Source organism: Perca fluviatilis, chromosome 7 (assembly GCF_010015445.1).
Source record: "Perca fluviatilis chromosome 7, GENO_Pfluv_1.0, whole genome shotgun sequence".
Classification (NCBI taxonomy): domain Eukaryota; kingdom Metazoa; phylum Chordata; class Actinopteri; order Perciformes; family Percidae; genus Perca; species Perca fluviatilis.
Window position 1 is genome coordinate 31,862,744 of NC_053118.1, and position 15,009 is coordinate 31,877,752.

At 42.3% G+C, this 15,009-nt stretch overlaps 1 protein-coding gene across 3 annotated transcripts in view; it reads right to left on the reverse strand.

The window, feature by feature from the left end:
- Positions 1 to 1,248: 1,248 nt before the first annotated feature.
- Positions 1,249 to 15,009, reverse strand: part of crppa (CDP-L-ribitol pyrophosphorylase A) — a 52,881-nt gene continuing 39,120 nt past the window's right edge. For all 3 annotated transcript variants that reach the window (XM_039806451.1, XM_039806450.1, XM_039806449.1), the window contains one exon: positions 1,249 to 1,624. In XM_039806451.1, coding sequence (XP_039662385.1) covers positions 1,520 to 1,624 — 105 coding nt within the window. In that variant the 3' untranslated portion in view covers positions 1,249 to 1,519. The remainder of the gene's footprint in view (positions 1,625 to 15,009) is intronic.

The following is a 15,009-nucleotide window of genomic DNA, read 5'->3' on the forward strand; positions in this document are numbered from 1 at the left end:
GTTTCAGTCATGAGCAGCTTTATCCAGTGATAAAAGTAGTGGTTATGATGACACAATACAGTAGTTTAACTGATATCAATAGCACTCCAAATGCTTCTCAATCAATCAGTCACCTAAGTTGCTTTGTACAGGTCGCATTACATCTTACTGCGACCTATACAAAGCTAATTTGTACTTTGCTGATTGAGCCCTCTGTGTATATTATACATGATTGTATGGGTGTTGCGGTGTGCATTGCTGTGTCTCCAAAGCAAGAAAGTTTGACATCCAATACATGAGGGCTTTCATTTCTGAAAAATGCCACCGCACTAATTTGATGAAAAACAACAACATACAAACAAAAGAAACATGTAGCAGCTTTAAAATGTGTTCAGTCAAAAATTTTAAATATTAATACCTCATACAACTCTTCATCAGTGACATGATTTCAGATGTGGGGAGCTTTTTGTTTTTGTATAATATGTGGATCGTGGATTCCATTGAAAAACACTGGCCAATTTACCATCCAAACACATTTTTAGAATAGATTGATTGATTGTAGTAAAAAGCAGATTAATCTTTCACTGCCACAACCAAAATGTCTGAAAACATTATGGAAAGGATTTCTAGGGAGGTCGACCTTTCTGTTAAAGAGTAAGATCCTTTTTTTAAACAGAAAAACATCCACAAAATTGCGTTCGCTAAAACCCACCAGACTCCATGTAAATAAACAGTCATTTTGGCATCGTAAAATACACTTCATTCAAAGTCGACAGAAAAAAAATAAAAATATGAAAAGCTGTTTTGGGCGGTCTTTCCACCTTTCCAACCATCACAACTCTAGTTTTGGTTGAAATAAACACATAGTTTACAGATTTGCATAAAAATATGTTGGCTCTATACACGCTAAAAGTGTTGCTTTTTTAAATGGAGTCTGGTGGGTTTAGCGCTAGCGACTTCAGAGCTGTTTCTGGTTAAACAGAAAGGTCTCAAAGAGGTTATAAAGGTCTGTCTCTGAAGGGATCCTTTCCATAATGTTGTCAGACACTTAGAATATTAATCTGAGCCTGTCAGTGGCAAAACGAGCACTTTTGTGATGGTAAATATAAGCTGGACAATTGCCCTATTAACCATTGTAGCTTGTTTCTCTGCTGCCGACTGCAGCGATCTAACTTAAAACTGGACCAGTGTCAAAGATTGTTGTTCCCATCAGTCACTTAGACACAAACACATAGGAAAATAGCATTGAAAAAAAAACAGTAGTTACCCTTTAAGTTTGCGCAACATGTTTTTTTTTTCCCCCAGGCTGGGAGGATTCAATGAAAGATGCTACAGAGCTGCATGATGGGAAGTGTAGGATTCTGGATTTCTGGAGCGTAGCTTCAAATCAGGGGTCTTGAAAGTCCCCACACTTTGGAAGTGCAGTACTTAATCTTGGGAGTAGTCCTTTAAGTTTGCATTAATTGATAAAGAGATGTACTGTCTCATCAGTTCACGAGTCACGCTGCGGGTTTTTTTTTCTGATGGTTTCTGCTTCCCTTCATGCTTGCAGAAGCTGTCCCACCAGGGCGGGGCTCCTCTCCCGGATCAGGGCTGACGTGATCTCGGCGACCCTCAACACTGACCTCTCCCATCGCTCGGTGTCCTGAGAGACAGAGAGAGGAGGAGAGACAGGGAGGTCATTTGTTAAACAATGTGAAATTACAGACAGACACTTGTCACGTGAGCTCAGTAGTAGAAGAGCCTGCAATAACAAAAAGACATCCCCACTAGAGTGCGGATCGGGCCGCATTTTTCTGTCCGAGCCTGGCCCGAGCCTGACAGGCATTAAGATATTTATGTCTGAGCCCGACCCGAGCCCGACACAGTTAAAATCTAATATTTTTCCTCATACTAATGACACATACGTTTGTTTGTGTGGAAAGCCCGCTTTTATTAAGCAACTGTAGGAGGGCATTCGGAAATGTCAACAGATGAGCGCATCAGCGCACACGGGGGAACAAGCGCATGTTATAAGCTGTTTTAAATTAAAAATGTTCAATGCCTTATCGCGCTGATGTGACCGAGCCCGAACTGAACATCATTTCTAAATATCTGTCCGAACCCGGCCCGGCCCGTCGGGTTACCATCGGGGTTGGGTATCCATCCTCTAATCCCCACTCAGATTCACATCCATTCGCGTTTATCTTTCCTCCCACATGGTCACGCCTCCGTCTGAGTCATCCGAATGTTTGTGCACCAGCGGGACTGCCAGCAGCATCCAGTTAGCGTTAGCAGCCAGTTCAAACCAGCGGGGAACAAAGTTAAACCACGTTGTTCCACTTCTAGTAGTAGTAGTAGTAGTAGTAGTAGTAGTAGTAGTAGTAGTAGCAAAAGTAAGGAACAGGCCTGTTAGGAACGAGTTACACCACTTACGGTTTACAGTGGTGGAAGAAATACTTAAGACCTTTTACTTTAATAAAAGTGTTGTCATAGGTAAAAAAAAAAATCCTGCATTTAAACTTTTACTTCAGTGAAAGTACAAGTATTAGCACACAACTATACTTAGAGTACCAAAAGTAAAATTTACTAGCAGAATGGCCCATTTCAGAGTCATTTATATTATAATACTTGACAATAATTAGTGATGCATTATTGTGTTCATCACTTTAATGTTGCAGCTGGAAAAGGGACATTTTAACTACTACCTATAATAATGTACCATCATGTATTAGTTAATTCATATTTTATATTAATAATTTAAATTCTGCAAAGTAACTCATGTCACCTTAATAAATGTAGTGGAGTAAAAAGTGCAGTTATTTGCCTCTGAAGTGTAGTGGAGTAGAAGTATAAAGAAGGAGAAAATGGAAATACCCCAAAACCTTTGAAATTGTACTTAAGTACATTATTTAAACAGTACAGTACATGTTCTTAATTACTTTCAACCACTGATGGTTTGGCTTCACTCTGAGCTACACGGACATCTCTGAGAAGTAGGAAAGGAAGAAAAGGAAAGGAAAAGGAAGTGGGCAAGGTTCCAGATTTAGCACCAGCTGCCATTTTCTTTACAAATGACGACACTCAGGAAAATATCTTGGATTCGGATGTGGCCACAAAGATGCTCCTGATGGGAGAAAAGTCCCGTGCCATTGGTCAGATAAACGCAGAACACACTGAATTCACCACACGTCATTTGATTGTAAGAATCACAAAATCTGGCGGCGGATTTTTTCGTGACTCCCATGTCTCTTTACAGACGGGAGCAATTTTCCCGAAGGAGGGGAAAAGAAAAAAAACGCCACAGAATTAACTTTCTTTTTCCACAAATTTGTGTAAATGTCGAGTCCTCTGAAGCTTGTGAACCAATAAGGCCTACTTTGAGATTTATGGTGCATGATATTGGACAGAACTACGCTCAACCACACTTAAAACAAAAGGAGACCATACATTCTCTCATTCGCTCAGTCTGTTTCTTTTATGGGCAAACTCCACTGTTGTGGTTGTTTTGCTTTCGTGATTCCTCTCTTCTGTATCTCTTTCTTCTTCTTTTTCCCTCTGCAGACCGCCTGCACAATGCACTTTTAATGGTTTTCACTCCCCTGACTACGTTCCTTAGGCTACAGTGACTCCCTACTTTGATTTAGTTTCTTGATGAGGCCTTAGAATGACCCGTTTTCCATCTTTCAAAGGCACTGCAGTTCAAGGAGCTTTACTTATTTTTACTTGTTCCTCACGTAGATTTATGCTTCATGCTCTACCTGGACCTTTTCATAAATGGATCGTGGACTTTTAATAAGGCTTTTGACAAAGCTTTTGATGTAGCAGCATGCATGAGGTAAAAAATATAAAAGGTTTTCATTTCTTGAAACTTTTAAGCATACAGAGAACACAAAAAACAGGCTGTATAACCACAGAGGAGAGAGAAAAGAAAGGCCTGGGATAGATTTGAGTTTCTGCAACGAGCACACATACATTAGTTCTGCATTCAAATACCTAAAACAGCACACTTTCATGTAAAGTTGAAGGTAGGGATGCACCGAATACCGAATCCTACTCCCATCCTCAGTCCATTAACACAGTAAACGCATTAATGAAGTAAACAACGTCCACGGCCTCTAAAATAGTTAAATGTAACAACTTAATGTTGAATTCACACACTCTTTTCACATCGTAGGATATCGCCAAATGAGTGACAATTTTGTTTGGCAAATATTTCGCTAACCAGTGTATGATGAAGGCATGCTGGGTGGGTGAAATTAGCAAGCTAACGTTAGCTAAGGAGCAGCAGCCGGCTGGTCGGGCACTCCGCTCCCACCGTAGGGAGACTCATTTGCAGAGAGAACGGCTGACAGCCCGGGAGAGGCGCTGTCTGGTTAACACCAGTCTTTAGCTGTGACTGTCCTTCCTTTGCCGTACCTGGGGTTGCTGCATTTTGGCTGCCGTCTGTAGATTCCTTCATGCACAACTCATATTCTTACGGATGTTTCATACGCAAATGTTTTAACAGCGGCGAGGTTGTGTATTGTTTAGGGTCCTCGCCACCACGAGACAAATCGGCATTGCTAATTGAACATGTAGCTCGACTTGAATCACCTTCTTTTGACAAAGTACTACTGCCACTACTGTACTTACTGCCAAACAACAACTTTTTCTGCTCACGAGTTCCATTTTCACTTTCTCACAGCCTGCTGCATTGAACGGTCCGCCTCCGTAAACACCGTCCCGTAATCAACGGCGGCGCCATTACGGCGACCAGCGTAGCGCAAGCGTAGGGTTCGGTGAAAAAAAAAAGAGTCCGTTTTGTTTTACATCCCGGATCTTGTTATCACAGTTTTAGCCGAACTGATTGTTTGCTAAGCCCCACCCCCCTTAGTTGCTGTTGCTACGCCTGTCAAGCTTTTAGTACTTGCACGGCACATAATGCAGTTAAAGGTGGCGGATTTACCATTGGAATTCATAGTAGTTTTTTAAAATGCACATACAATTATTTAAGTACGGCAAGTCTATTTTTTCAAGTCTAATTCTGCCTTTAATGGATAGAACAGCTCAGATATGAAAGGGGAGAGAGAGGGGGAAGACATGCAGGAAACTGTCACAGTTCAGACTCGAACTCTGGACCTTCTGCGTTGAGGAATAAACATCTTTATGTGTGTGCCTGCTCTACCAACTGAGCTAACCGGCCACACGGCAAGTCTATTTTGATGCGGGAAGACTGTGAACTTTGATGGATGTTTTCAATGGACAGTTTATGTCTGTCCCCGTCAAACGTGTAACTAATGACATTAATGATGGCTCTGTTCCCTTTGGGTGTTTCAGTAAGCCATGACAGTGAGCCAGGATGGACAACACCGGGGGCATAGAACAGCACCACCCGACTGGAACGAAGCCTTTAATACTTGGGCTTTTCCTGCAATGAGATGTCAAAACGTCCGCTGTGAAAAACGCCTTTTACTTTGGCGAGTACAACGTTATCAAAACAGACAAAAACGATAATGGCCAAGCCACCGAAAACTGGATCCAAGCTGTAATAAATGGCAATTATCCTTTAACTTATCTTTTAACAGTCCTGGATCTGACTTGTATTATTTTAACAACCAATCTGACACTTTCTCTTATTAGGTCTAGAACCAATTTCATCAGCCAGCACTCAAAGGGCAGGTTTGCTTAGAGAGAGAGGAAAAAAAAAAAAAAACATTTAAGAGGGCTTTTTACAAAGCTTTTAATGTCCTAACATCCACAGAGAGGAACATAAAAATATATTAAAAATGTATCCCGCTAAAATGACAGCGATGATTTGTGATCTGGAACATCCTATTTAACAGGTCTTCAGATCTGGCTTCCAAATGCATTTCGCATTACAACTGTGGGACAGCAGTTTAACACATTTGGAGCTGAGTGTTAGATCAACAGGAGAAAAATAAGCTTTCTCTGACTCTGTGATTTCTCCTTCTTATAGCCTAGCTCCACCGGCCAGCTCCTAACAGCGCAGTTTGTGCAGAAATTGGACGGGAATGTGACGAGGTGTGAGAGCGATGAGCGTGGAATCGGGCCTGACCGTGGTTAATGGGAGCAAGAGACCCGGGATCCAGAACTCCCGAAGCACTCCTCCCTAATCAGAACCAGCGGGGGGGGAGTCAGATGACATGGATTTTCCACACCAAACCGACTGAAGGGGGAACTGGAGTACAGATCAGCGACTCCAGCCTCCTGATTGATTAAAGCAACAACGGAGGAATGAAAAAAAGAAGATGATGGAATCAAAATATGATAGCTTTGAATGAGCTCCAGAGGCATTCTGTGCCCCCTTCTACAATCTTTTCTTAACATGCTTTTATATCTAAAATTGGCAAAATCTTTGAAGAATCAAAAGGAAATGGCTTTTCTGTTTTTCTTTACGATGTACCCAAGTCATTGTTCCGTAGCTTAATCACTGGTACGAGGCGACGAGGGAATGGGCCAGTACATCTGTAAGCAGTCATGCGTGAGCACAACGTTGGCCACACATCTTCAGGAATATGCATTCAGGTTCATCCATTGAAATAAAATGTATAATCAGTGTTACTTCCTTGGGTTCATTCATGAGATCAGTCAGGAGCTCTGAGTGAGAAATCAAAGTGTTCTAGCGAAATCTAATTGCATCTTTTCATTGTTTACAGCATGAGCAATCAGATCAAAGCATCGCTCCGATTGGTATCTAAAAGCAATTACGTCTTCGCACGGAAAGTATTTGAGATGTTACATGTGTTCGGAGGAGCTAAAAGGGCCACGGGGGATGATAAATGCGATGAGCGCGATCGTCTGTCGATTGCCACCCAAGTGCAATTGATGAGGACGATGGGAAAGTCCTGAGATCTCCGGGTGCATCGGGCATATTGAAGACAGCTACAGCCATCAAACCACAGCTAATGACTCTATTATAGAGGTCTGTTTTCTTATAGGCAGAACAAAAAAACAAAAAAACACTTAAGTTTGCACAAGAGAAAAATAAGAAAAAGCAAGTCGAGATCACCAAGGAGGATCAAAGTTTTAAGCCTGTCTAAGCCCCAGCGCTGAATTATTTCCACTCCAGATATGCGGCCTTTGAAATATGAATCATGCTTCATAAAACGGCATTATTAAATCAAGTAGTTGCTTGCACAGTGGAACACAAATACGACTTGAGCTCTTCATTGACTCGTGGCACAGCTTTAAGTAGTCACAACTGCCACTCAGGCTTTAAATGTGGTCGAGACAAAAGCACGACAAAGGGGTAGAATTACTGAACAGCAAACAAATTCCGAGGCTTCGGAGATATTTGCATATCTAACCGCTTTCAGGCTGAAATCTATATGACTTCAGTGTGAGGAAGCAAGTGAACTGATTGATCGGCGCTCAGGAAAGAGTTCACTCCACTAAGTCTTGACAGACGAGAGCTGGTGCCTCTGCTGATCTGGGTCTCCTGTCCTGGGTCTCCTCTTTCCACCGAGGACCATCCCGGAGGAATAAAGCAGCTCTCTAATGAGCCGCTCGCTGGCTCATTGTTATGGGCACACAAACATCCATGAGAGGGAATACATGTGTTGGGACACACGAGAGAGTGCGCACGCATACGGAAGACGGACTGGGTAGACACTTCATCGGGTGTTCAAACTCATACATGTGCACCCAGGAATGTGATCCAGGAGGGATTTGCATGTCTCCAGATCATCATTATAAGCAGCGCTGTCTATGTCCTCCAGCATTTTCCACCGTGTCTGTCCCAGTGTCTCTTCCAGCAGAATATGGAAATGTAGAAACCAGTTAGCGAGCACTCGAGAATATGAGACAAACAGAGCTGGAGTTGGGTGTTTGGACAGACCGATAAAAACCTGAGGCAGAGGCGTAACTGAGCCTTTAAGATGGAAACCACAAGCAGATTAGTCTGATTGACGGAGCTATTTGAGGTAATAGGTGCTCCTCACCTGTTTACAGTGTGGAATTAATCTTCATACTTTCCAAAGACAGAAATGTCTTCATGTGCCAAAGTCTAAGTGCAGTCGCAAGAGGGTATTTTATTCTATTCTATTCTAAAAGTGCTTGTTTTTGAGATTATTAGACATATGGGAACCTCACTTTCCACTTCATAATGATTAAATATCACAAATCCTCGCTTAAAGAATCTTCCAGCCAAACGTATCATCATTTATTCACATTAGTGGAAGGACTATCACCGGTAACGCATGCCATGTTAAATGGGAAAGCGACACATTTACATTCTGAAACACAGCACTTTTTTTTTCCCCCACTGACAGCAGAGACTCTGCTACATCGATTACTGACGCGTCCAATCCTCTAGCGGCCTAGAAGACATTTATATAGTTTCTCTTGACAGATTTTACATTTAAAAATAGAGACGGTTAGCAAACAATTTATGAACTGGTATCAAGGGGAAAATACCACTGGATACGAGTCATAGTTGGAGACATGTCTTGGGACTTTACAGGAGATTTTGTATTTGTACTTTGTGGACCAGGAACCTAGACTATAGTCCAAGAGACAAGTCACATTGTGAAATGAAGTGACAGCATTGTTTTAATACATAAACAATGCAATATATAATCATTTGACTGGGCAGTAACTGAAAGCAAAATCCTCTCAATCACTCCCATGTGTATGGATGCACAAACACATGCATCAGCCTTGTTATTCCAGACTGCGACCACACGTTTTTTTGGAATGGAACTTCAATCATTAGCTTCTATTTTTGCTTACTGTTAGAAGGGAGGATTTTGACAAGCCGTGAGGCGACAGGTCTTTGAAACGCAGAGCAAAGGGAGAACGGGGAAGAAACGGGGGAGGAAAGCATCGACGGACCACACAAAATGCAATCCCCAAACTCGCTCTACTCTTAAATGCCACTGGTGCAATCAACCTTTCCATCTGAGAGGAGCGTGCAGCAGCACTTCTGCCACACAAGAAGAGCCTGCTTTGAAGCTTAAAGGTTTCAGGCAATTAGGACCTTTAATGGTGACAATTTGTATGCCTCTGTCATTTTCCCGAGATCCCCAGCCCCGAGGACTGCTGCTGCTGCTGCTACTGAAGACTTCCGCTTCTGTTCCCTTCATAAAATGCCAAGAGTGCTGGGTCCTAATTGAAAAACAGCTTATGTAAAAGCTTGGCACAGAGCCCGAGCCAAGGGACCTGGAAAGAGTTGTTAGAGTCACACCAGCTACCATAACCAATGTGGCCAAGAACATTTAGAAAGATGTTATGGCCTCTTTTTACTGCCACTGTATTTTTGCAACCCTAAGAGTTGCAGCATCCACTTGAGGGCAGTATCATTACTAGCAATAAACAGCATTCTCCACTCTGGGAGTCTGAAAAGCTAAACCCACCTAACATGAACTTCACTGAGCATTAATCTGATTTCTGCTCTTTAATAGATGAAGTGATTTCTCGGAAAAACTCTCCCTAAATGACCTGCGTGTAGAATCCCAGTGATACAATACTGCTAAAAACACCCAGCGCTTTGGTCTGAGAGAGGATAGTGTTTCAGGGCTTCTGACAGCTCGTCCCCCGAGTGGCTATTGTGGTCCTGCTGCCCTCCGCTCTGTGCATCTTTGAAGACAGGCAGTAGCTTGGGGCTAAACCGCGAGGAGAGAAGAGGGTAACAGGTCCAATTACCGGCCAGTACAAAAGTCTGATTAGAGCCGCAATTTTTACACCGCTAAGGTGCTTCAGAGACTCATGTAATACAATGAAGAATGGTGGCAGAATGACTTTGGTAGATGTAGCACCACAGGAGTCCTGTTGCATTTAAATCTTTAAACTCCTTAACATTTAATTCCCCCCTTTTTATTTCACCTAAAGCAGCTCCAAGGTTCAGGATTGGTTATTCCACTCTGTCTGACAGTATCATATAGATTTTTTTACAGCTTTTCATTGAAGGAAATATTCAAACCCAAGACTCCACGTTTTTATGGCTGGAAATATTCGAGATGTCTCGCACATCATTTTATACACATTTTCCCCCCAAATTCAGTCTGACATGTTTGGTATCGTTGGAAACGTGCGCCGCTAAAATTTTAAATAAAGCGCTCTGTGGGTTTGGATAAAATTTGGCTGCACAGCATGAGTGTGTAATGACTGAGCCACCAGCAGGTCAATGGGATGGAAAAGGAGAAGTAAACAAGTATGAGCAGCAATATATCCTGAAATATCACAAATAAAAGAACTAATTGTGAAGAAGAGTATTTCCTATTTATTTATTTCTAGTGTTGAGGGGATTTCAGGTCAATTCGAGAAAGAAGTAATATAGCGAGAACATACAGAAAGAAGGAAGAACAAAATTCAAATGTACTTGTGGTGTTTCTTTAAAGTATTACAAGTAGTCATTGAAAATAAGTGTTAAAAGTTGAATTTTGTTGCACAGTGAAAACCTTTATTTCTAGTTTGGAGACTCATTAACTCATCTGATACAATGAATGAATTGGTGAAAGTAGGAATACAACAAGGGAAGATACTACCGGTAAAATGTTCAGCAGGACATATTTGGTATCGTTTGAAATCTTTTGTTAGTTTTGTAAAGACCGACTGGCAACGGTGTTCGATGAGCCGGATTAAAAAAGTAGATGTAGCTAAATATATCCTCAGGTATCACAAGTAAAAGTACACATTTTCAAGAGCAGTGTTAAAGCGTAGCTTTTTTTGCTGCTCGGTGGAAACTTTTATTTCTAGTCTTTGAAATGTTCATGCTTTCAGATCAGTTGAAAGTCCAAAGAGAAGAGAGGAAACTTCCACAAACTTAGTTCCAGTCATTTTTATTTTTATTGCCGATCTTTGGATCTAAACAACCTTCAGAGTATACACCACGCTTACCCTGACAGTTCAGCCATTAATATAAAAATGAGCTTGGATCCCAGCTAAAAGACTGAGAGCTGAAGTTGACAGAGACATGAGAATTATTTCGTACTTCTGGGAACGTGTTTTATTGAATTTCTGCGAGGTATTCAGTGTCATTGCCTGAATGTCTGTACTTTAGATACCCGTGTCGTTCCCACTCTGCCTCACTTCATCTGAAAGGGATCATAATGTAGGAAAGTGAATACGTCTATATCCCAACCTACTTTTGTGAGTTCCCCTCAGACTTTCCAGCCATAGAAAAAGCTAACTTTTGTATTGATAACTGCTTTTCAGACTCCATTGAGAGAACAATTGCTGCCACACAACTCTTTCACGGTACACTGGTAAAGCTCTGTCAACACGGGTTTCCAAAATATCCTGTCTAGGGGCGTCCATTGGGCAAACATAGCAGTTTGTTAGTCACGTCTAATGCACGACTTCTCTTTCTGCTCTTCAGAGAAGGCAAACCCTGCTAAGAATGGGACATCGAGGGGGTCTGTGTTTCCACTGAATCCCCTTACTGAGAACTTTTTCAAACCAGCTCTGGTGAGAGACGACTTTGTTTGAATTCAACTCACCGAAAGACATCCCTCAAAACAGTAAGCAGAACAATGGCTCCTTAGTTGAGGAGGTATGAAGGCATGGGTGGGATTTATGAACTGGGACATACCAAATCCCACATGCGGTGAGAGAGAGGCCCAAAAGCACACACACACACACACACACACACACACACACACACACACACACACACACACACACACACACACACACACACACACACACACACACACACACACACACACCCTCTGCGGATGCCTCATTTACTTATCACACTGTATCATTTACACCAAACCAAGGGAAGCCAAACACAGTCTATATCCAAGGCCATCTGAGGTCAGGTGCAGGTGCAGGAATATTTCACAAAACAAGACATTTATTACAAGCTGGGTTTTCAGCAGCGCGCATCCTGGCCAAGGCTTAGTGCCCTCACTTCCATCCTTAATACAGTACAAGCACGAGATTGTAATCGCAGTAGGCCATGAGCCAAACATACAAACATAGGTGCCACACTGTGTTTTTGTACTGCTGTCAAAATATCGGTGTACCGCAGACTAAACATCAGGGGGATAAGGCCGGCCGTGTGACTTGACAGATGTAGTGTGGGAACAAGAAGGGACCACTATGAGAAACTGTAAAGGATAATCATTTTCACATGACACTTCATGGCTGTGAGATTCATTTGAGGACATTAAATACAAAACCAAATTTCAGTTCTTGCACTTCTTGAATCCTACACTGAAATCTGGTTATTTATAACTTTATAAACCTTCAGTTGGGGTTTCCATTGGAGCAGGAAATTAGATTTTGGCATTGGGGCCCAAATCCCCAAAACTCACCAGCCGTTTCACCTCCAGACAACTTGGTTGGTCATTAACTCCACTAAAGTTATGTATGTCAGTATGATTCAGTCCTGTTTAAATTTTCCAAAATGTTGTGGAAGGTTCGGCCATGAGCCAACAAACAACAGCTGGATTTATGGTTGTGTGTTAAGGGCCTTCAGCATAGCTACACATGCGCAGGCTCTGAGGTTACATTGTGGCCTACACTGCAGCTGATGTTTACCTCCTCGATTTTTTTTACTATATGTCAAGGCAAGAGGAGCTACAGAGATACCACATGCAGAGCTGCTGGTGTTTTCTGTTTCTGTTGCTCGTGGGTTGATTGTTGAGAGTAAAGATAACATTAAGGAAGTTGAAGAAAGGTAAAAGTTATCTTTCCCTTTTGAGTAGCACACATATAACAAAGACATCGCCGATGCGAAACGGTTACAGTTAGACGTGGCTCCATCACGTACAATACATCCATCTAGTGTTGCGGGGGTCGCGTCAATGGTTGAAATCCAGCGCTGAACTATAAATCAAAGTTCTCTACAGCGGTCTAACCACTTTTCCTTTCACAACTGCTGGATGCTTGCGATATCATATGAGAATCGTGGGATAACATCGCACGAAAATCCATCTTGTCAGGCTTCAAGTAACGTGCTTGTGTCCGGCCAATCAGCATCCTGTCAGGAGCTGCTGGCAGCTACGGCCGTGGTTTAGGTGTGTGTGACAACACGGAGAGGCAACTGTTAGTTCAAAACTACTGCTGCAATAGCATCAGTTATATCCAAACTGGAGAGTATTTCTTCATTACCAATTTATGTTTTGGTTTGTAACCTTTGGACCCCGCAAATTTCCTATAATCACATTTAGTGAGTTCCAAATCATTTCGGCGTGGCACATTTAAATTACCGTTTGACGGCACATTCACGTATCAAGTGTGACTGATAAACTGTGCAATAATAATGAGACTGTGCAATACTGTAAATACATTAAACTATTTATTCTCTTTACTTATATTTATTTATTGTTTGTTTATCTTTAGTGGCTTGTACTTTTCCCCCTATCCCTTGCTGCTGCAACACTGTGAATTTCCCCATTGTGGGATTAATAAAGGACTTTGAATCTTGAATCTATATTGCAAAGTTTGATGTCACTTGACGGCCTATAGGTGGATCTACAGCAACAGAATTAATTATCCATAACTCTGGCCATGGCTCTAGATTATGTGAAATCTTGTACACGTCATACTTTTTGTTACGTCGTAATCCAAATGTTAAGTTTCTATTGGCTGCCGGGCTGGGGTGGAGAAGAGGATTGTTTTTTCTGACTCGTTGTGAAGTTTCCCCACGGAGGTTGTGTTAATTTGTCGTCCGTGTTTTTAACAAATGAACTGTCAGCTGAGTGCCAATGCCCTCTGACGCTGCACCGACCGACCAATGCTGAGGACGACCGAGCCGGACGAAAACCATTACCTTCAGTCGGGCAGTTAAGCGGTTAGTTTTCTAGCTTTCAAAGGCTCAAGCAAAACCTAGCTCTGTTATAATCCTAGACGTAATATCAAGTTTTCCAAGAGTTGGTTATGCCGTGACATTATACAAAGCCCTAATATTTCTGTATAGGATTTAGGTAGTGTCCTAAGCAGCATTATGTACAGTAGATAATACAGATTTAAAATGTTTCTTTTATTAAATGCCAAAGTGACTGGAGGAGCAGATACATTTGCCAGCCTTAGCTTAAGTTTTACCAGCATTTTTGGGGCATCTGGTGGTGTTTTCCCTGGTCTAAATACACTGTGGGCTATTCCGCAGCTATTTTCCACCACACCCAACCAGACGAGCATTGGTGTACCAAGAAGTCCCTGCAAATAAAAGCACAAGCAGAGCAGGAAGGTGAGCGCTGCAAAAACAATCTTTGATGAGGCCTGTTAAATGAAAGCATAATCCCTGCAGAGCTGTGCTCACCCACGACACGACTGAAGAGCTGCAAGGAAAACTCAAACCAGGACTACTGTGGGTGGTCAGAAACAGCTCAAAACCAAGTGGCAAAACAAACATACACACGCATGTTTTGCCCTTACTCTGAGTGATTGAATGTTTACAAACTAATTGTGAAGAGCTGTCTTGCATTAATCCGCCATAAGAACATACCGTCTGTTTGGAACACTAATTCTCTCTTGGAATGTCACTTTCCAAATTGTCTGTAAGAGCCAGAGTCAAGTCATATCAGACAAACAGCGCGCTCGCTGGTCTTTTTAATCTAAGAAATCAAAGCTGAGTAAACACCGCTTTGGTATGTCTAATTCCTTGAGCCAAACTCAAGCGGTCAAGTTTCACACATACCGACACACATCTGGAGCGCTCTCAGCATGGAAGATCAAGCCTGATATCCTGCACATGTTGCCGCAGCGCGAGTCTCTCCCAAGGCTCTGACCCTAACACTCTACAAATACATCACTAAGAAGGGGAGCAATCCCCGGGCTTCTGTCTTTATGGAGATGTCAGGATTCCACAGAAGGGAGCCAAGTGCTCTCGTCCACATTTCCAAGGGGGGGATCTTAGATAAAGTTTAAAGACATAATTGTCAGAACAAAAGACAAGTACTTCGGCAAACAGCAGGGAAAAACTGTGTGAAGGGACAGGGGGGATTGTTGGACACTAAGTGCAGTGGGATCAACGGGAAGACTCGCCAAATCTGTCAGCCCCGCCCAGCGACGTTGTTGGGGGAAACCAAAAAAACTGCCGAGGCCACGTCATTTCTTATCTCTGCAACGTTTTTTTGATTAACTTCTCAAACATTCGTT